The 22,676-nt window shown below is 40.5% G+C and overlaps 1 protein-coding gene across 6 annotated transcripts; it reads right to left on the bottom strand.

Moving 5' to 3' along the window:
• Window positions 1-169: 169 nt before the first annotated feature.
• LOC6577632 lies at window positions 170-21,677 on the bottom strand. 6 transcript variants are annotated; one of them, XM_044008865.1, is made up of 7 exons: window positions 21,534-21,677; window positions 15,534-16,000; window positions 6,148-6,950; window positions 4,293-4,458; window positions 1,884-3,622; window positions 1,258-1,398; window positions 170-1,199 (listed from the first exon to the last, which is right to left on the bottom strand). In XM_044008865.1, the coding sequence occupies exons 2-7, from the start codon at window positions 15,613-15,615 to the stop codon at window positions 333-335; spliced, it is 3,798 nt and encodes a 1,265-aa protein (XP_043864800.1). In that variant the 5' UTR covers window positions 15,616-16,000; window positions 21,534-21,677; the 3' UTR covers window positions 170-332. The 6 variants fall into 6 exon arrangements, with proteins under 6 accessions (XP_043864800.1, XP_032584972.1, XP_002003583.1 ...); XM_032729081.2 differs by having other exon boundaries at window positions 15,534-15,974; XM_002003547.4 differs by lacking the exon at window positions 21,534-21,677 and adding an exon at window positions 18,846-19,508.
• Window positions 21,678-22,676: the final 999 nt, after the last annotated feature.

Raw genomic sequence — 22,676 nt, 5'->3', positions numbered from 1 at the left:
TCAATCGAGTCATATCAAGAAATAATACATAGGAATTTATGTTGAGCTTTCTATTAGAAATCATGAAATATATATCTCAATGGATGAAGATGGAGGGGTATCATGTCTTAAGTACTTCCCTTCAGTTTCAGAGTCTCTTTCACACTCTAAATGCAACAGAGTATTCGAGTTAAATTTTTGGGCAATACTATAAAGCTAAATATATGATACATAGGTTTAAAACTAATTAACAAACAATTTGAACTAAAAAATCAGGCGCATCTACAAATAATTAAAAACAAGTATAATAATAACAAAAACAAAAATTGTCGAAATACTGAGGAAAGCCCCTTTTAGACCGCATCCTCAGCATGTGGCTGCGGTGTTTCGGGGTCTTTGAGATTTAGTAGACTGGAGAAACGAAATGAGATGGTCTTGGAGAGATGCTTCTCAAAGTCGCAATTATCGAGATTATCGGGTATTAGCGTATTATTGGTCATGTCCATGTAGGAGCGTCCACGCTTCACGGGCACCGCATAGTCGGGCAGGCAGGAAGCAGCAGCAGCACCTCCATTTGAGGTCATGTTGCTGTAGCTGGGCGCACAGCTGGACTTGCGTATGTTGAGCGGAAAGCGTAGATCGTTCTCGTAGCGCAACACCTGCTCAGTGGTCCGGGCCTCGATCAATGGGCGTGGCAGATCGTATCCGGGCGGAACTACGGCCGCTGCGGACGCAAATTCTGTAACCGACTCGTCCCGACTGTTGTTCAGCTCGTGGTCGTAGCTGTTGATCTTGGGCGGCGACCAGAGATGCTGCAACGATTCCGGCTCGCCGAGCTGTTCGACAAGCCCCTCGCTGGGCATTAAAGCCGCCTCATCGCTGCAGTACAGCGGATTGGATACGGCATTCGTCTCCAGCTCAATGTACTTGGCATTGTTGCCCAGCAGCTTCTCGAACTCGGCGGCCAAGTACTTGAAGGAAGGCCGTGCATTGGGCTCATCCGCCCAGCAGGTGCGCACCACGGAGTAAACCGCCTCGGAGCAGTTCTCCGGACGCTCCATGCGATAGCCCGTCTTGAGCAGAGACCACAAATTCTGGGGCGCTATGCCTGGATACGGCGAGGCGCCCAATGTGATCAGCTCCCAGCAGAGCACACCAAATGCCCAGACATCGGACTTACTCGTGTACACATGATCCGCCAGAGACTCGGGCGCCATCCACTGCAAAGAGAGCGGCAATTAGGCATATGCATGGGAACAGCTCTCCCGCTCAGCTCACCTTGACGGGCACGCGATCTCTGGATCGCTTCAAATAGGCATCATCCTCGTAGACATCGCGCGTCAATCCGAAATCAGAGATCTTGCAGATTTTGCCATCGGCAAGCAGCACATTGCGTGCAGCCAAATCGCGATGAACCAGCTGGAAGGGAAAGGGACTCAGGGTATTAAATCTACGTATATATGATATGCTGTTTGCATATATAAAGTCATATAAAGTTCGATGTTGAAGACTTATTAATATATTAGCTTCTAATGTGCCTAGCATCCTTATAGGCTGTATCGTCTCTGGGTTGTCTTTGGCTGATCCTCAAGCATGGGGAGCAGACTATGATAGATTTGCATAGATGTTAATGTCAGAAATATGAATGAAATGAGGGAGAATGATAACATATTGTAGCCTCGCAAAGCCTTCTCAGGTATCTACCTTATGTATATACTATATAGTATACCACCCCAACTTTTTATCTACACACTGATGTACATCTTACCTTTTGCTTTGGTAATCCCAATAGAACTAGCTGTCTAATCATAAACCCGTATCTCAAGAAAAAACATCATCATATACAATAGGCAAATTTCTTCTCCCACCCAATCTACATCTAACTGATCTAAAATTGCACACACCTTCAGTTCCGTTAGATAGCTCATGCCCTTGCATATTTGCCAGGCAAAGGTGAGCATCATCTTCACATTGACGGGCTCAACGCCGTCGCTGAAGTCGACGCCGGCGCACTCGATCTTCCTGCTCAGGCGCAGGTAGCTTCGCAGCGAGCCATAGCGGGCGTATTCGATAATGAGCAGCGGTGCCTCGGAGGATTGGGTGCAGGCGCCCAGCAGCTTGATGACATTCGGATGGGAGACCTCCTGCAGCAGCTGGAATTCAGAGAGCAGGGCCATGTACTCCACCGAATTGGCGCCCTTTTTGAGCATCTTGACGGCGACGGTGGTGACGCCTGGCAGCCCCGCGATCTCTGTGGCATATCCTTTGAGCACCTGTCCAAATTCACCCTCGCCCAGGACCGTATCCAATCGCAGTTGATCCCGCGGAAATTCCCATTTGGCATCGCCGCTCTCGAACTTGAAGCCCGTCTGCAGTGGCATCAGCGGCAAATCCCCTTCGCCACCCAGACCCTCCAGGCTGGACGGCAGGGCTACCTTGGTGGCCGGCGTGGTGGACTGTTTGCCGATGCGTCGCTGCCAGAGCTTGCGCTGCGAGAAGAGCAGGCAGAGCAGCAGCAGCACAAAGATCAGCGGGCAGCTGACGACCAGCAGCAGGCAAAAGCGATTGCACTCCATGCCCGCCAGATGGAGCACGCCCAGTGCCAGGACAGCATCCGGATCGGGCTGCTGGGCTCCACTCGCCGCGGGCGCCATGCTGACCTGTTCCACTTCCGTTTCATTCTTTCGCTTGCGCTGGCGACGCGCCTTCGCTTCTTCCTCGTCGGGCAGCGGAGCACAGCTGCATTTGCCGTTGTCCTCGCAGAGGCAGGTGCCCGAGCCACTCAGTATGCCACGGCCATTCTCATTGCTGGTATGCGGACCCACAATGCGGGATGCCGGCGTGCAGTCCTGCGGACAGGCGTGTGGATTGAGGTCCTCAAGTGCATCGCACACATGATCCGGACAGTAGCGTGCATCCGGCACGCAAGAGCCGTAGTTGCGTCCAAATAATGCCGAGCTGGAGCCGCGCCAGACACACGGCCCCCCATTGGTGGCCAGGCCGCAGAATTTGACGCACTGCGTCCGGTACTTGACCTGGGCGCAGGTCTGTGAACGCGACTTCAACCTCAGCTCGCAATTGGCATTCTCCGGTCTGCCCTCCACCAGGTGCACGTTAATGACAAACGCATGCGACTGCTTCTCGGCGTCCTGCCAGGTGACATTCAAAAAGTAAACCGTCTCCGGCGCATGCTCCAGCGCCAGGGCGTCCTTCACATACACTATGCCAGCCACTTCTGTCAGTCCAAAGGCGCCGCTGCGATCCTCAGCCAAGGTGAAACGCCAGCCACGCATGCGATGCAGCTCCACAAAGCCATCCGGTTGCGCCACACGATAGAAGGCGGCGGCTGCCCTATGCACAAACACATCCTTCTCATAGTCAATGCTCAGGCGACGATGTCGACCCGAGTCCGTGTGCATTACATCGCCGGCGCTGTCAAAGATCCGCTGCTGACGCACACGCAAGGGCAAGGCCTGCGGTGGCTCCTGATCGCTCGCGTGCAGCCGGTTGATGTCCACGTGCAGGCAGATGTGCGCCGTCGCCGTGTTCGTCACATTGCGCGCCTGGATGGTCAAGTCCCGGGCCTGCAAATCGATGCAGTACGGCTCCTGGCGCAGCACTCCGTCGCGAGCAAAGCGCAGCTCTGCAGGAAGGAGAATCAAGTGGGTTTCAGTTAGAAATTAATCGGTGAAATTGTGATCTCTGTGATTTAATATACTGAATATAATATAATATATTATATATGTATATATACATATGAGAAAATTTAAGAACCTTGCCAAAATGACTTTGTAGTATCTATAAATTGCTAGAAGGCAAATATAATCAGATATAAAAAGTTTTTTGGGAAAACTATTATTACTATTGTATACACATTTATTATATGAGATTAAATATTTGCCTATTGTAGTGCAAGACATATTTAATTATTATTATAGTCAAAAAAAAAAAAAAAAAAAAAAAAATAGTTCCTTAACTTAATCAAGTTACTTACAGAAGTTAAAACTTTAATATATACTGATTAGAACTTCCGAAATATATAACTATTTAGTATAAACTGCAGAATATAGATTATCAGAAATTCTATTTTTATTTATTTTATTTAATTTTATTTATTTATTTAATTTTTTTTTATACTTAAATAATGTGGGTTTCATTTCTATAATAAACTCGTTAAACCTACGAATTATTTTTTTTTCGTTTAACTATCATAATCTTATAAATACATATATATATATATCTCATATCTGGGAATATGACAAAATCATTCATTCATATATCATTCTCATTCTCCCTAGTCCTACGACACTTACGACAACTGATGATGGTGTGCGGCCTGCCCGTGTGATCCGCCTCGTAGGCGTGGCAATCCGGCTTTATGAGCTCCAGCTTGTCATTGAGTATGGCATAGTTGAGATGTGCATTGGCCGCCAACGTGTCCTTGTCCAAGTAGATGATTTTCTCGCCCACCGGCTCAGCCTGCAATTGAAGAACGGAGAAGCAAGGTGGCCTTAGCTTCATTAGCATTCGCATTAACTGACCAGCGATAATTAAATGCTACGTGGACCACTCCCAGTGACCTCCGCCACAAATTGTGCGCACTCTGCTCTCCAAGGAGCTGGGCGCTCGGTCAGCTTCATTAGCATTTTATTTCGTTACTGTGCACAAGGTCAGCAATTGGTGCCAAGCGGCGGGGGTCTCGGGGGCGGTGGCGCAGTTAACACATAGGGGAGCTGACATTAGCTGCGGCTTTGCTAGGAACTGGAAATGGCTCCCTAGTGGCTGCATAGGTAACCTGCTTAAGTGTAGGGAAGTAAAGTAGCAACAGAGGCTTGGGTGCTAGATCAAAATGGGTCTGGAATATTTTGCTTAGGGTAGGGTCTAGGGAGATTAAAAGCAGTAGCAGTACAAGCAATACCAAATTAAAAGGTATTTTCTGAAAATATGTATGTCTAGTTCAGCTCAAAGTTGGGAGCTTTGAAAAATTGAACTCTACACATCTATGTAAACGTTTTCGTCCTTTGAAACTCCCTATCTGTATGAAAATGTCATCTTCTGCTCTATCTCTCAATCTCTCTGTCTCTCAATAAATCTGTAGGTATATATATCACTCTGTCTCGTTCTTTCAATCATTACCGTCTCACCTCTCATATTCAGTTTTTATCACTCATTGTGTCTTTGCCCATGTTTTATATATCTCTATCTCTATTTATCTCTCTATCTCTATTTATCTCTCTCTCTCTATTTATCTCTCTCTCTCTCTCTCGATCTCTGAGCTTTTATCTCTATCCCTCCCTAGGTCCCTCTTTGTTTGTATCTCTCGCTATCGATATCTATTTCTGTAGGTCCTATTTCTTTCTCTCTCTCCGTCTTTCTCCCTCTCTCTGTTCTCTCTCTCTCTCTCCCAATCTGTCTCTCTTTCCCCCTCTCTCTCTCTCTCCCTCTCTCTCCCTCTCTCTCTGTCTCTCTGTCTCTCTCTCTCTGTTTTTCTCTCTAGCAATATATGATTATTATAAAAAATATTCAAGAAAAAAAGTAAATAAATAAATGAGAACACAACTTGAGCCCCAAACAGTTCGATGCAGCATTCCAAACACCTGTCAACAATTTCGACAATTACTTCAAATGCCCATCAAAGGCACACCCAACTGGGGCCACTTTCCTAGTGCTATAGGAATAATGGCCTCAATTTTAGTGACTCGTTGCTCGTGTTTCGTTTCTCGTTTTATATATTTAGTTAATGCAGCACTTGTGGCTGAGGATGTGGCGAGCAATTACTTGCAACTAACTAACAACTACGTAAATGACATAGTTTTTGAGGCAACTCGGGAATAGGCTTGGCTGCAACATGACAACATAATTTGAAACACAGAGTTTTACTGGGGGGCCAACAACTCCTGGCAGTTGGGGCGAGTTTGCGAACTCGCTTTAACTTCATGCGCCAATCATAAAAGTTGGTGAAATGTTACGCGTTTTTAATGATGAGCCACGGAAGTGTGGCCCCAGACTTCGTAATGGCCAAATAATGGGGCAGCCGGGGTGGTTCGAGTTTGGGTTTGCGTGTCTCGGGTTCGTTTATCAAGCGCGAATTCAATAAAGCCCGCACCCACAGCACCCCAGAGCAGACAGCGTCCAGACGCTTTGTCTGGCTCGCGTCTTGGCACTCACCGCCTTAAAGTAGGGCTGCTTCACGTGGAAGTTAAAGTGTGGCTGGCGCTCCTGCAGCTGCGGCCCATTGTCGTTGCGATCCAGCAGCGTTATATTGTAGCTGCGCCAGAACTGTCGCTGCTCCCGGCCGGTTAGCCTCACCGTGCAGCCCACCGTGGCCAGCAGCTGGCCGGCTCGCGCCTGCAACCCGTTCAGCTCATCGTGGTCGAGCGGCTGGCGACTGTACAAGCGATTCTGTTTGAGGACAAAGTGGGAGTTGCCCGCTGTCAGGGCATACTCCACAGCGCGATTGGGGCACAGATATTTGGCAGCTCTCGAGTTCAGGGCGCCAATCAGCACGGGCTCAAAGCTACGGCTGCGGCTGCTGCTGCTGCTGCGGCTCGTCTCGGCAATGGCATAATCGGCGCTCGTCCAGAAGCAAATGTGCTCCAGCTCGGCACAGTAGTCAATCAGGCTTTGCGGCTGCAGCTCCAGCGTGAGGTGAGGCACTTGCTGCAGCAGCTCCTCCGGCCGCTCCATGACTGCATGCTCCACCTGGCTGCGCGGAAAGGCGGTCAGCACATATTTCACACTGCCATTGACCATTTGATAGTCGCTGCGCATGAAAACCTCGCCGGAGCTGGCGTTGAGTCGCAGCAGCGGATTCTGCTCCAGATTGTAGATATAGTCCGTCGCCGGCTGATTGTTGTCCAGGCGCAGCACTTGAAACTGTGCCAAGGGTATCTTCGAGAAGATGCTCTCCGACTCCTCATTGATGGGCAGCTTGAATTTCACGGAAGTGGTGGGAAAATAAACATCGAGGGCTGAGAAAAAGGCAATGAAAGAAAAGAAATGGAGACAAATATTATAAGAAATCTGCTGATTGAATGCACTCAGAGAAAATGCGAGGGCGTATATCTATTTGTTAATATTATATACCAAAAAAAAATTATTGTTTATCGATTGAATATTGTGAGCATAAATTAATCTATATGAAATGAAATAAAACAAAATTTCTCGAATAGTCATAAATGGCTCAAGTTCATTTCTATATAAATTTTACTTTCATTTTTAGTCAGTTCTTTTTCTGAGTGTAAATAGGTTCATTTGCTCATATTATAAATATATTTAAATCAATTTATTTGCACTCAGGAAGTCTTGCTTTCCCTCAATGAAATCCAAGTTCTATTCCCATTTCACTTTCATTTCTCTAGTGCAGAACATTTCTCGCAGTGATTGGGCCAAACAAATGAATTGTGCTCAGAGTGTGTCGTCCATAAGTGGTATTTAACTAAGGGTCGCTCCGCCATAGCCACAGCCACAGCCACAGCTCCCCCTTCCCTAACACTCATCAAGTGCAACCCCCGCTTTATTTGCGTTGGGCTCACCCCATTGGGAAACCCATCAAGAGATTTCGAGTATTTACCCATTATGCTCATCAGCAGACTCATAAAAATTATGAATGTAGTTTAATAAGCTCGCTTTGACCTCAATTTGAGTGGAGCCAAATGCAGCAGAAGGCAGAGCAAGGCTTTAAAAAAAATCTAACCCAACAACCCCATTCCGCACAACACGGCGTATGCGTAATTTGATAAGATTTAGCTTGCTAATGACGCGCTTTGCTGTTGCTATTTCTATTGCTGTTGTTGTTGTTGTTGTTGTTGTTGCTGTTGTTGATATTATTGTTTGGTCGTGTGCTTGCATACGCTCAACTCCAATACAAGCCATAAATAAATATAATACACAGATATTAGTTATTAGCATATGGTTTATCGAAGCGTACCCACACAACAAACTCGCCCAGCCCCTCCCCTCAGCTCGTGGCTAGTGTCAGCGTCATCGCGTATTGATTTTATGATAACAGCCACAGAAGATAAACAAACAAATTTTATAGATGAACAAAAAACTCTATAATTTGGCTAGCGGAAAAATACAATGCAATGCCTAATTGGTAACAAAGGTTTAGTTCAAATATAATTTGGAGCAATTCGTGGGGGGATGGAAGGTACTCATGTGAAGGGTGAACGGGCAAGGGGTGCTCGTAAGGGGCGTGAAATGGGAACTGTAAATGAAGTGAGAAGTGTGATAAATTAATAAAATCTATGAGATTTTCTTACACTCTCTCCCCCTCCTCCAAAAATTTTGGTTTGTAACCTCCTTTTAAAAATTCCCTTTTCTCAATAAATATCAAACTCTTAAGTACGTAATATATCTATTTGCAGCTCCTTTGGTTACTCTGAGTCCAGCACCAAGCACTTTGCCATGTCCCCGCACTGGCGCCATCTTATGCTCAGCATTTGGTATTATGTCAACACACACAAATAGACACTCCTCTCCACTCTCCACGCTCCACTACTTTCGCACATAATTCGATTTCCTTTACTCCACTCACCATTTCACTAAAAAAAGAATAAATGCTGGCTGAATTAATTTTGTTTTGTTTGCCCTTTTTAAAGAGCGCCAAGGACACGTATACAAAAAAATAGTGAATGGCGTCAGGGCGCCCCCTTGCCCCTTAGAATGTCATTAGAAATGCCTGTCTGTGAGTTGTCGCTGCTCCAACATAACACACGCGACGCATCTACATATTTCATCAGCATATTTCGCATGCCTCAGCGCCAGAGCAATTGTAATGAATACGTTCATAATTTATCACACTCATATACATGGTAAACGACAGCCCTATGTGGGAACTCTGCGGGTTTACCAGGGTGCGAGAGCATGATTATATATTTAGTGGATTTCCTATGTGGTAGCTGCATAGCTTTATTTCGCATTGGTTTGAGTGGTGCCACAGCAGAGAGTGTGTGGGGCTTACAATGGGATAAACACTATATACACACTAAATATGCCCTATAGATGATCAGGAAGAAAAGGGGAAGCATAGAAAGAAAAGAAAAACATAGAGAGAAGTAGATCAATTTTTAGTTATCTTTCAGTTCATCTCTTTTACTTTCTTTCTTGATTCTATTATACTTTCTTCATTCTTCAACTCATAAAATTATTTTGAATTTTTTCCAGGGTATTCCCTTGTCCGCACCGCAACAGCTAATAATGGGTATGTGCTCATAATTATGACAGGTATTTAGTTAGCGAGCATTTGAAACATCCAATTAGCAGCAATGTCTTTGTTTGCAATGCCCTCGAAATGGTTTGTTTATGGTTAGCATCGCTTATGTCTCTGCCAGTTATGGAAAGTAATTCGGCCAAAGTTTGAGCTGGGTAGCACAGCGAATGTGTTCAATAATTTATGCATGACAAACAAGAAATTAGAAAGGTTTCGCGCATCTTGAATGTTAATTAATGAGCTACTAGAGCGTGTGATAAATGGACATAACTGCTAAAACTGCCAAAAATAAATAACTAAAATATTTGCTAAATTCTAAAAAATCATGATATAATATCTTAATCCCATGTCAATGCACTTAAGTTAAGTAATTATAATGCCAAACCACTCAAATACGAATAGCTCCTTTGAGACGCGGCTCAACTGATTCCCAGTAATCCAAAGAGTAATCACCCTAGTATTCAAATTCCAAGCAGGTATTCCGTCTTTAATCCACAAAAAGCAACTTAAAATTTGCTTGGGTATAAAAGGAATAAAAAAGGAATCTCGCAATCAAACCCTGGGGAGGTGTCACAGACCTTAGGGCAAAAGTCAACAGCCATTAAATGGTGGTGGCCAGGCGACAGAAGACGTCGGGCCAAGCAGGACTATCTATGTATTAGAAGGACAATTAAAAGCAGCGAATGGCGCATTAAAAACTCAACTAAGGGCAGATAACAGACGCAGGCTTTGGAGCGGGCGGACGAACGAGTCGGATTGGACACGCTAATGACAGCCGGAGTCAACAAATGTCACAGTTGGCCATTACGGCTCGTACCTGAACTTGGCCGGAATGGGTAAACGTTTAGTCGGCTGTCAAATGGGTGGGGAGGGGGGCGGTTGGCAGCGGTGTTCCGGGTAACAGGAGACTAAAAATTGTAATTGAGGTGCGGCACGGCGATGTCAACTAGTTTCGACTTAACTAATTAATCTGCTCAAATTAATTGACTTTGCATCGAATTAGGTCGTTCGCTTGTTTGCCTGCCCCATCTCCACCCTCTCACTCATTATATTTTCGCTGTTTACAGTGCGCGCCTGCAGCTCCCCACCCTGTCTGCACCCAGGATGCGTTGTCCCTTTTCAGCCGTGAGTCATTTGCTCGCAAAAATTTCCACACAGCATCCGAACATTAGTTTTTATTTTCATTTCCTCGTATTTTTTCGCCCTCTCTCTCTCTCTCTCTCTCTCTCTCTCTCTTTGGTTTTATGTCTGCGTAATGAAAACTTTATCTTTGTCTCAGTTGTGTTTTTCTCTCCGTGTGTGTCAAATGTTTTTCCCTAGCATTGTGCTCGCATACCTCTTAAATGAGTGTGGCAGGGTATGCTCGTTAAACTAAAATTGTATTATAAGATATAAACTTTTATTATCAACTGACAAATTAAATAGTTTCATTAGTTCTACCTTCAGCTAGCACTCATTACAGGATATCTTCAAGTCATTCACCTTTTGTCAGCCTGCTCTCGCTTTATCTTTGCTTCATTACTCATACGACCCCTGCAACAGTTTCTTTTCAGCTTCTGTTTAGCTTGGCATTTGCTGTTGCCGCCTTTGGCTTTGGCTTTGGCTTTGTCTCTGGATTTGGCTTCTTTTGGCTGGCTTATTGTCTTCTTCTTGGCTTTAGTTGTTGCCACATTATGAAATTCGTTTCGTTTTGTCTGCGCACACTTACGAATCCATCTGTTCTTATGATAACCTCTGATATTTGTGGAGCGGGTGTGTCGTCCGATTGCTTCGCTTGTTTCCTGAATTGTCGCTGCTGGTTTGCCCTCGTCTGTCCGATGGCTCAAATCGTATAAGAAGCCAGCAGACCGTGCAGACTATAATCGATTATTAAAGCATGTTTCACTTGAGGCTGTAGACACGGTTAGACTAGAAAGTGAGGACTCTAAGTTGCTATTTTGCAAATTAACTATACTATATAATCTGTAATTTCGCATATATATAGTACAACGATATCGAAAACAAATATACATACATGGGTAACCCAAGGAAACATTTCAATATCTTTGTAATATAATATTCGTATATAATAATTTTAATCCATATTAGGATTATATGGAATATTGAATCAATAATTTGTTATTGTGGGCATCAAGTATATAGTACAGTCGAGTTTCGATAATTTGTACCACACTAAATCGAAATCGCGATAAATCGAACGACTTCTTTCTCGATAATTGTCGATAGTTTGAATTTCTGTGTAAATCGAATCATAGGGACTCAATTGTATATCTGTATATATCTATAATGCCAAAGACTGAAACGCCGAAAAATGTTTGTTTGGCGTTTCACATGTTTGATATTATTGTTTATTTACATATGTATCTTAAGCGTTTATGAAGTGATCTGATTTAATGATGTTATTTTAAATATTTTTTAATTTTAATATATATTTTTTAAAATTATTTACAACTTTCTATTCTCAATCGTATTCGTATATACCCCTTCTAACGAAGCACTTCTAATGGGCATAAGAACTTAATTGATCTGCTTATCGCGACAAAGTCGCACTTGTCGCACTTCCACAGCTACTTCGCTTTGAAGTGCTTCTTATTGAGAACGCCAACAGAACCCCTCAGCAGATAAAAGAGGCGAAACCCATGAACACAAACACAAACATCGGCATCGACTATGCGACAAATGCAAATGAACTTGAAAGACGTTGTCTATTCATTTGATTCAATATTTCAGTATTCAGTATTCAGTATTCAGCCTTTCGTATGCGTGGCACGAATAACTATTCACACATGCTAACGCAGCTGACGCTTCGATTAGGAGCACATTGCTCCTGGCCTACAAAAACAAAGGTGATCGATGGCCCGCCCGCTCACTAATTGTCAACTGTCAGCAAAGAGTCGAGCACATTTGTCAAAGTCAAGCGACTCCGCCTGGTAGTTGTTGTTGTCATTGTAATTTCGACTAATTAATGGAGCCTACAATTAGTTAAAATCGTGTCTCTCATACTGCGAGCAATTAGTTAAATATGAAGTATGAAGTTCAAGGTGTCACTATTCAGCTGACAGGCGCTGTAGCTGCTCATGCGAGCATTGATATTCAGCCCAGGAGCAATTGCAGACTGAATGCAACGCTTTATGGAAATCTTGGAGGAAACTAATAAAAGCAGCTGAAAATCTTGTCTGCCGCTAGACTACGTTAATGCATTCGTTATGGGGCGTATCTGGGTGCGACAGACTACAGATCTCATAATTGTGCTCAATTTTTATTCTTTTTGACAATCTCAACAAGAATTTATGACCGGGCAATGTGTTGGAGAGAAATAGACCTTGAGTTGGCTCGGCTTGCCTCAGCTTGAAGTGTTTCGGGTTTGATTCGCTGATTATAATTCAAACATTTTGCACAGCGAAGGGGTTACGTGAGTGAACTCCGATGTCAGCCGGGAAGCTAGGCATGGAATCTGGGTGAGATCGTGCATGAAAGCCTGAGCTACGAATATATGTACATTTATTATAAACGAAAATCTTATACTGGAAAAATTGGAATATTGCATGCGAAGTGGGAAAGCTTCTATATTAATGCCAGAGAATTCCAGGGTAGAGTGTGGAAACTAGGTGAAATAATTCAACATATTTTCATTGCAAAATATTCATTATGATTATAAAATAATATTTCAAAAATACGTTTTACTATTGGTAGTCAAATATATTGTAGATTATAGATATTACAAGCACAAGCTATAATGCCAGCTAGAAGGCTATAGAGAGTTGCACACAAAAATATGGAAGCTAAGTTCCATTAGGTATACACGAGTATTATAATATGTACAAATATTATAAATAAAAATGCAATATTAAATTACTATGAGCACAAAATAAAAGAATATATTATTAATCAATAAAAAGTTTGAGACTCAAATGAATTCTGAGGGTTTCACTAAAATACGTGGCAGCCAATAATATATTCTTAAAATTCAAAGTAAATTTGTACCACAAGCTTTATACGATTATTTAAATAATAATTATTTAAATAATAATTGAAATTCATCATATTTTTAGTCAAACACTGTACTTTAATATCAATAGATCTACAGCTCGTGTAATGCTCAAAATCACGAGCGCAGCTCCGATGGCAAATACAAGACGCAAGACAACAACAAAATATTAAACAATTATAACAATTTAATCAAAGCCGTGTGATTGCGCTAGCAACTGAGGTGAAGCGGAGTGAGGCGTGCGGAGCTGGAAGAGCTGGTAGCTGAGGTAACTGAAGTGCCATGCGCTTAAATGGTGGGGCAGATGCCGAGCCAAGTGTCAAGTGCCAAGCGTCCACGGCCACTTAAATGCGAAAAGCTGTGAGCACTGTAAACGAAGCTAAACGATTGAAGAGAGGAGCAGAAGGAGGAGGCGGAGGAGGTGAAGGAGAGTAGGTGCAGAGTAGGGGGCCTTACAGCAAACACACACCTATTGACTTAATTGATTTCGCATAAATTCAGTTTTTTCTCTCCCTCTCCCTCTCCCTCTCTCTGTCGCACTCCCATAGCTATATATGCAGTCAAGTTTCGGCCAGCAGCTGTTGGGCATTTCGACACCTTTTGACCTGGCGAATGGACGGGGCTGAGGAGCGAGGCGAGAGGCACACGCAGTGCGTTCAACTTGGCCCAAGTGCAAATAGAAGCCAACTGCGAGTCAATATATTGTAGTATGTGCAGAGAGATAAACTCGCGGCCGATGTAGATCTGAGAGGGCGAGGGCGAGCGGACTGAGGAACTGCGAACTCAGAGCTGAGGTCAGCTGCTGACGCTACCGGCTGGTCTAACCCCCAGAGGTACAAAATATGATATGTCCATATGTATATGTGTGTTGAAATAATTTTGGGTGTGTTCGTTAAACACACACAACCACACACACACACACGCGCACTCCCTTGGCAGCTGGACTGCAGCGCCCAGGTATGCTCAGAATATCGCTTACTAATAGTGTGTCAAAGCTGTCCGTAGCGTCAAATTGGAAGCTCACACCTGTTAGGCACCTGGACAGCCCATCAAAATGAAATGAAGTGCGGTACCTTTGAGCATATGATTAGGCATAGCAACCGAGTGAGCTGCAACCCAGTTACCTGCACTTGGCAAGTAATTTTGTCTCTCTCTCTCTCTCTCTCTCTTTGCATCTATAATGACATTCCCACGCTGCGTGAGATTTGATTTGCTCCCCCAGCTAATTTGAGTAATTTGCCTTTTATGATCGCTGCACTTGGACGTGCGTGTGGGCGTGATAATATAATATCATTGATTGCATTGCTGATGAGTTGAATCACTATTACGATGGAAAAGAGCATTATGCATTAGATGTAGCAATTGCTCAATTGGCTTGGATATTATGATAATCGGCTTATTAGATTATTCTTTTTTTGGCTGCTTTGGGAATATAATGATATAATATCTTATCAGATTATATTGCTGCTATCGATTGGAGACTATAATTATATTTTCTATTCCTTATTTTTCTTAGACTCACTCTCTCTCTCTATTTCTTTCTCTTTGTACTTATTATCCTGGTTTACATAGGCTTGTGCTCCAAATTTGAGGAACATTTTATTATTCGCCTTTTTGACTCTCTCTCACTCTCTCTCGCTCTCCCGCTCTCTCTCTCTCTCTCTCTCTCTCTCTCTCTCTCTCTGTCACTTACTAAATATTTATTGCACTCTGTTTCCATTCCTCTTTCTCACTGTCTCTCACTCACCTCCCCTTCTTTTCCCTTCATCTCTCTATCTGTGTCTCTTTTCTTTTTCCCGCCCTTTGCCTAATCTGCCACAATCTTAATCTGCTACCTCTCTCCCTTTTTATTATCCAGGTATATTTGTCTCTATGTTATAGGTATGAATCTTAGATGTTTTCAATTTCATTCCATTCCCTTTTCGTCTCGTTGCCTGCCAGCAGTAACACGAACTTTGCGGATCTCTTGCGCTCTCTTTCTCTAGCTCTCTCATTCTTACTATCTCTATCTCTTTTTCTCTCTGTCTCTCTCTCTCTCTCTTTATTTTGATTTTATTACATTCTCGTTTCCCCTCATCCACCCATCTGCAGTGCTTTACAATTTCGTGACAAATGCTTTTATCACAGCCTCCCTCACTCTCCCGCCCACTCTCTTACAATTAACAGCTGTACAATTTGTAACTGTAAAATTGTCGTCTGCTGTCGTCGCTCTTTCACAAGTCGCTTATCTATTAAATATTTATATTTAATTGTTGACATTTGCATGACGCGTGCAAACATTTGTATTCCAATTACTAGAGAAACAGCAAACACAATGGATTGCTCCGCATGCGCTGTCTCTATCGCACTTACCCAAACAGATATGCAGTCTTAGCACAACAATGGCCGCCAGAATAACGGTGCAGCACTTGGCTCTGCTGCACTTGAACGCCATTTTTATCGGCTGCTGCTTCTGCTGCCGCTGCTGCTGCGCTGCTTACCTTCGCGCAGCGCTGCACAGAAACGTTCTGCTGCGACGCGACGCTTCTTTGTTTTTATCTGCGTCGATTTGTTGTTGTTGTTGTTTTTGCTATTTATGTTTGAAATTCCGCTTCGTCTGGTGGTTCGGCGTTTTTGGTATTTATTTAGCCACTTGGCAAATTGTTTGCTCAGTTTTATAATTATTACTGTTAATTCTCTCTGGACAATTATCTTCGTCTCGCGCACATTTTACGCACTTTTCACATTGTGTTTGTGTGTGTGTTGGTGTTCTTTCTTTCACGTTCCACTCATTTAATTACTTTTGATCATCAACTGATAAAATACACATTTATCAATTACTGTGCAAAACAAGTAAGAAAGCTCTAGTCGAGACTGCTCGACTACGAGATCCCCTGAACCCTTGGAGCAATAGATATTTCAATACTTTTTCGCGACTTTCAGCTTACACAAGAAACACGCACACACACACACACGTACGCAAACACAGGCATACATACACACACACGCATACAGACACACATACACACACACACGCATACATACACAAACGCATACACACACACATACACACACACATACAAAAACACATACACACACAAGCAACCACGCATAAACACGCATGGGCTGCAGTGTGCGCTTACTATGAGAACTTAATTGTTTAATAACTTTTTTTATGGACGTACGATCTTCATGAAACTTTTAGATTATGATTATAATATGAATATGCATGTAATTGCCAAAGCACAAGTCTCTAGTATTTGAAATACGCTTTTTACAAAAGTGAGGGTGAGGGGGAGAATTTAGAGGTGGGGGGTAAATTTTAACAAAAACCGAAATTGTATAAATTGCATATAGGCATACATTAAAAATTTGGAGTCTCTAGCAATAAAGGTGTAGAAGATATAATTTTATAACTGGGTTTCGATAAGGTTTTTTATCGATAAAAAAGATCGAGATGAGTTATCGATTTTTAATGATAAACTTGATATGCGCGCTGTAATTACGGACATTTTAAAAAAAATTTGAAGTCTCTAGCTCTTATATCTTCTGAAATCGACGCGTTCATACATACGGACAGACGGACAGACGGACAGACGGACAGACAGACGGACAGGGCCAAATCAACTCAGCTCGTCACCCTGATCAAGAATATATATACTTTGTGGGGTCTGCCACGCCTCCTTCTCCCTGTTACATACATTTCAACAAAACCATTATACCCTGATTTCCCATTGAAAATGGGTTCAGGGTATAAAAAAGAGACAACAATGAAAACGGCGCGATAAAACGAAAATGTCAACAAAACCCAACAGTCAAACATAACTTTAATTTACCCTAGCCTAACCGATGGTATCCTAACCTAAGTTACCCTAATCTTTTTGTTTACCCTTTGCTCTAGAAAATTTCATTTGAAGTGCTCAATTCTAAGTTAACATATACTTAATTTAATGCAGGCTACTTAACCTAAATTAACCCTATTAAAAAGTATGTAAATCATGTCAATTTCAACTTGATTTGCAAACTCATATAGGAAAAGAAACTCCGACGGCTGCTCGACTAAGAAACACTCTGCAATCATTTATAGAACACAACATTTTTCAATATTTTAATTTTCCTATTATTATTATTATTATGATTATTATTATTTTTTTATCATTTTCTTTTGTTTTTTTTGTTTTTTTTTTTTTTTCATTTTAAGAGTATGTACATATATACCTCTCTTCCCAGCAATTTGCAGCATATGAAAATATTTAACTATATCTTTAAAGGGTTACACAGCTCGCCTTGACAATTTTGTTATTAATTTTTATTTCTATTGATAGCAGCACCCACGAGTCGTAGTGCCCGCACTCCGCGATCGTCTCCCCTTGCTAAGCTGGCGCCTGGTCTTCAATTATATTTATCATAGCACAAATGCCACAACAAAGTTCCGTAATACTCGACGCACTTTGTCTACAATTTCTGATTATTGCAATTCAAAGAAACAAAAAAAAAAAAAAAAAAAGGAATTTTGGGCTTTGCATAGGTTTATTTTTATACATTTTGTGCATTAAAAAATTGTTAGATTAATTTCTTTGTATTTTTGGTATTATTATAAATGAATTCCAGCTATTTTTGGCAAATCGATTTTATATGGAGTGTGTTCTGCGCCTTAAGTTTGTGGCAAGTCTGGCCAAGCCCCTGCTACACACAGGTCGATCAATTTTGCCAACTCACTGAACAAATACACTTTTGGCACATTTAATTGATCTTTAAATTGAAAATAATTTGTATACGCTTCAAGAGAGCCTTGTGGCGTAGTTATGTAATGTCGGACGGTAAATGGAGTACTTTTTGCAATATGTACAACAATTTACCCCTATAAGAACTCAGCTTGAACAGAAGCCAGCTGCACTAAAATTGGTATATATGACTATTTCGAATAAATTTAGTATGTATATATCATATTAAGTCAGATCGGCCAGTTATAATTTAAGACTGTCACAGACATCGAGACTAGATTACATTAAACAATTCTAAAATAACTTTACAGTCCATCACACCCCCAGCAAATCTGGACAAGAGTATTCAAGCTTCGGCACTTCGCAGTTCCTATTAAATTAATCGTGCACAAAACTGTTGATTCGACTTTAAAGATAATTTTTTTGGACAGCTTAAAAAGTAACGAATTCTTGTTGCTTCAATTTCGAACGGGATGTGCAGCTCACGAGTTTACATTGAAGTGAATTTTTTAATTTATAAAAAATACTTTTAGAGTTGGGGAAGTGCTTTGAGGCTATTCAAAGCAGGTGTGATAAAACAGAGACGGGGTAGGGGCACTGTGCAGATAGCAAAACATAATTCAAAAGAGGCTCAAAGTCAAACAATATGATAAGCAACATGGACAGACTGAAAAGCTGACAGACTGCCTGACAGACAGACTGACTGAGTGACTGACTGAGTGACTGCGTCTGTGCTAAGCACTTGAGCTGCAGCCACTTTAAGGTTCAACACATTTGACACAGTGAGCACCCAAACAACTGACACAAAGCCGGCTTCCGAGCTCCAAGCACTTGCCAATTTCTGAGTGGACTTCAACGCCGACTCCAACTGCCTGCCAATTGGCAGCTGCCAGTTTTTTTTTTTTTTTAGTTTTTTTCTCCAATTAAAGGTTAGACAACGCGACGCGATTTATATACATACACGCCTATACATACATATACATTTATGTATATTTTAAGGTGCGTCCTGTTGCGTCCGAATAAGGCAGCGCCATAAACGTGAAACGTTCATCCGACAAGCGGCAAACAATCCGCAGACAACCAACAACCGACGCGTCGCTGGCCAAAGACAAAGTACAACTGTTTCAACTCGAATGAGCTTCAGACTTCTCAGAAGCGCTTCTCGTTGTCGTTGCCGTTGCCGTTGCCGTTGCCGTAGCCATTGCTGTTGCTTCTATCGCAGCCAATTCGCCGACTTGTCGCATTTACCAAACACAAAAAAAAAAATAAAAAAATGTTTGTTGGGCTTTCGAAGTATTGAGAATCTTGACGGTAGCTTAAAATCTTTAAGGGGCTATTAAAATACCCTGTACTCAAAACTTAGCTAAAGAGTTGAATACATTTTTAAAGCTGTTTGTGTCTATTTGAAGGAGGATCTTTGAGAGATATGTTAACAGTATTTGGTATGTAGACTATCTGTATGTACACATTTGAATATCTAGATGGTATATCTGACTCCTCAAGCTGCAAAACTAACAAATACATATGTAAGTATATATATTTCTTTTGAATGTGGTAATATGTATTATAAGCAATAATTAGTTTTGTTTACAGTTAATCCAATCTACCAATAGAATTATTACATATAAGTTAATGACTATATCTAGAATAAACTATCTCTCTCTCTATATATATATATATATATATATATATTTTTTTTTTTTTTTTTTTTTTAATTAAGCCATTAAATTTATAAGTAAAAAAAAAAAAAAAAAAAAAAAAAAAATCGAAAATGATTTTAAATAGTCTTTTTTTTACCTGTATAAAAATTCATAATATATTTTAATAATTTTCAATACGTCCTTAAAAATACGTATATATTTTTAAACACAATTTAAAATATTAATAGTAATATTTTTAATTATTTATTTTAATACATTTATGTTTTCAGTTTTTTTTTTTTTTTTTTTTTTTGTATTTATAAAAAAGTTACCATAATTACCAAATATAATTAAATATTGGTAATTATTGTAATTTTTTACAAATAATATAACCTATTCTTATATAAATTCTTATTCACATTTCCCATAATACTTCTCGGTATATGAACATTTACAGAATATCTCATCGGGCCAGAACAAAACAGCATTTGGTTTTTTTTTTTTTTGTTTTTGTTTTTTTTTTTTTTTTTTGCTACTTCCAGGAAGAAGGGTTTGGGCATTCAAAATATTTTTGTAGATGGCTGCGGTGGCGTATGCGTGATATTTGTGTTCAAACATATACTCATTAGTTAACTATTTGTTTGCAATGTTATACAGTTAACTGAATAAGTAGAACCCATATAGAATTTATTTCTAGAAACGTTGACATTGGAGCACTTTAAAACGATTTGTAATACGAATTTGCAAATAGATGCAAATATTGTAATATGCAAATTAGCTGAGATAGAGTCATTAATCAAGTGTCACTCAAGATTTAATTATAGTACTGAAAAGCTCTTTGCAAAACACGCGAATAGCAACTAATGAGATAAGTTGATAAATTATCGCTGCTGATTTATATTTTTTAATGCAATTGCTTGTTTACAGAGAGAAATTTTGTAAATAAAATTTAAATTACTTTTACACTTAATCTAAAATTTGTATTTTTATTTATTACGCCAAAATCAGTAGGTCAAGTCCACTGTCTATAATTACGATCAAATCTGATTAATATTAACTAAAAGCCACTTAATTCGCTAGAGACATTCAAATCTGATTAATTTGCTTCAGTTACAAAGAAAATGACTGACTAGAGAATACCCAAAATCTAGACGATAGTATTATTTGAATAATAATATGATTTATTGGATGGATCACGTCACTTTCTGCATTCACTCGTATTGTTTATAGGCTGTGGCAATGGGTATATAAAAAGATTTTATGCCCATATTGTAAACTTAGACATGAACGTAAATGTCTAGCTGATAAAATACAAGTACTATATATATGTCTTAAAAGCCCATAAAAACATCAGATAAATAAGATGTAATTTTGCTTAGATTTTGTTCCTATATTTTCTATATCATGGACGACTGAAGTGTTCTAAGATCTTCTTAAATTTTATAACTTTTAATTAAATTATTATTTAAAACAAAAAAACACACACACAATTTAAAAAAGTCATTGTTAAGTTTAGCTGATTTGTATATTTATTTATTAGGTTTTTTGAATTTTTTTATATATTTATTTATTTTATTTTATTTATTTTTTATTTATTTAGTTGAATGTTTTTCGCCTTCAGGCGAAACATTTTCTTTTATTTTCTTTCATTTATTTATTTATTTTATTTTTTATTTATTTATTACATCTTCCTGGCATTTTGTAAGCATTCGAACAACCCAACTTTGAAATATTAATTTTTCTCAGTATTTAACAGATCTTTATGTAAATTATTTATTTTATTTTATTTTTTTTTGCTTTTTTTGTGATTTTTAGCATAAAAACGTGCTTGTACTTCTTATCAATGACAAATATCCACAGATATGCAATAAATACGTTTTTTTATTTTGTATTTTTTTTTTTTTTGGCGAAAAGCTTAAATTTATGACTTGCAGCTGCGGAAAAAACTCCTTTATAGTTATTGCAATATTTATGCACAGTCTTTTTTATTTTTCTTGTTTTTATTTTACTTTTTTTTTGTGAATTAATTAGTGAGCTATTTGAAGACGGAAAAGCTTGGATTTTGGCCAAGTTAACAAGCGCGCTGAGCTGACATGGAACCGCTTGCCATGCGCTACGTTTTACCAATGAAACTGAAACCAGCTGCGAGGCAACTGAAAAGCCGCAAACCCACAAAATCCAACAGCAACAACAAAACTTTTCGTCGTTGACTTTGTCCTCGGCTGTCATCGTGCACTCCCTGTACGCGTGTATGTGTGTACGCGTGAGGGTGAGGGTGTGCGTTTATCTAAGTGTGCGTGCGTCAATTTCCACCCTTGCTGCAGCCTGCCTCTGGCTCGCCCTGTTGCTGCCGCTGCTGCTGCACTTTTGCTTATCAACGGGGTAATCTTTAGCCCAATCTCGCACTGATAGCCCATATATTGGCAGATATTCATGAGATAATCTCATGCTGATTATTATATATACGTATTTCATATATTTCAGTTCTCGCTCTCACTCTCAGCCGTGCTGAAACATGATCTCATCTACTGCATCTCTCATCTCATGCTACTACGACCCATAGGTAAATAGAGTTCATTGAGCGAGGGCTGCTCTTATCTATGTATTGTTTACATGTTTTGGATTCGGATCTGTTTATTTGCTAAACATATGTATGTACATATATTTAAGTGAAAGCACTGGTAGCGCTTGGATTCTGATTACTCACTGGGCTTATCTTTATGAATGAGCGAAGACTATAACAGCAACGTTTATTATCGTATATCTAAGTAGGGTATGCTGGGTGGTAAGTGTCAATAAAAATTCCTATATCCTTAAAATCAAGATATGGCAGATATATATATCAACGCCTACCGAGCGTGGGCCAGATCATCCTATTTGACATCTTTTATAAACTTGCACAACTAATTTATATATTAATTGGGGGCGCGGCAAATCGAAAAACGGATCAGCCGTGTTTGAACCGTAAATGAGTGTTCTGCTGCCGGTGATTCCCGTCTGCAACGCTCTCACCTGCTTTTAATTTGTTTAAACTAAAGTAAAATAAATATGTCGGTTTTTTTTTTTTTTTTTATATTCAATTTATTTACAATTTAGGATCCGATATTTTGTTTTTTGTTTTTTTTTTTTTTTGGAATTTTGTCCATGAATGG

The sequence above is a fragment of the Drosophila mojavensis genome, unplaced genomic scaffold (assembly GCF_018153725.1).
Source record: "Drosophila mojavensis isolate 15081-1352.22 unplaced genomic scaffold, ASM1815372v1 contig_36, whole genome shotgun sequence".
NCBI classification, from domain to species: Eukaryota; Metazoa; Arthropoda; class Insecta; order Diptera; family Drosophilidae; genus Drosophila; species Drosophila mojavensis.
The sequence above is the reverse complement of the archived record's forward strand: the minus strand, read 5'-3'. Positions and strand labels throughout refer to the sequence as shown.

Coding starts and splice junctions, on each gene's coding strand:
- LOC6577632 (XM_044008865.1), bottom strand. CDS start 15,615: ATGGCGTTCAAGTGCAGCAGAGCCAAGTGCTGCACCGTTATTCTGGCG. Junction 6,951..15,533: donor AAGACTGCATATCTGTTTGG/GTAAGTGCGATA, acceptor CCTTTTTCTCAG/CCCTCGATGTTTATTTTCCC. Junction 4,459..6,147: donor AGCAGCCCTACTTTAAGGCG/GTGAGTGCCAAG, acceptor CTTCAATTGCAG/GCTGAGCCGGTGGGCGAGAA.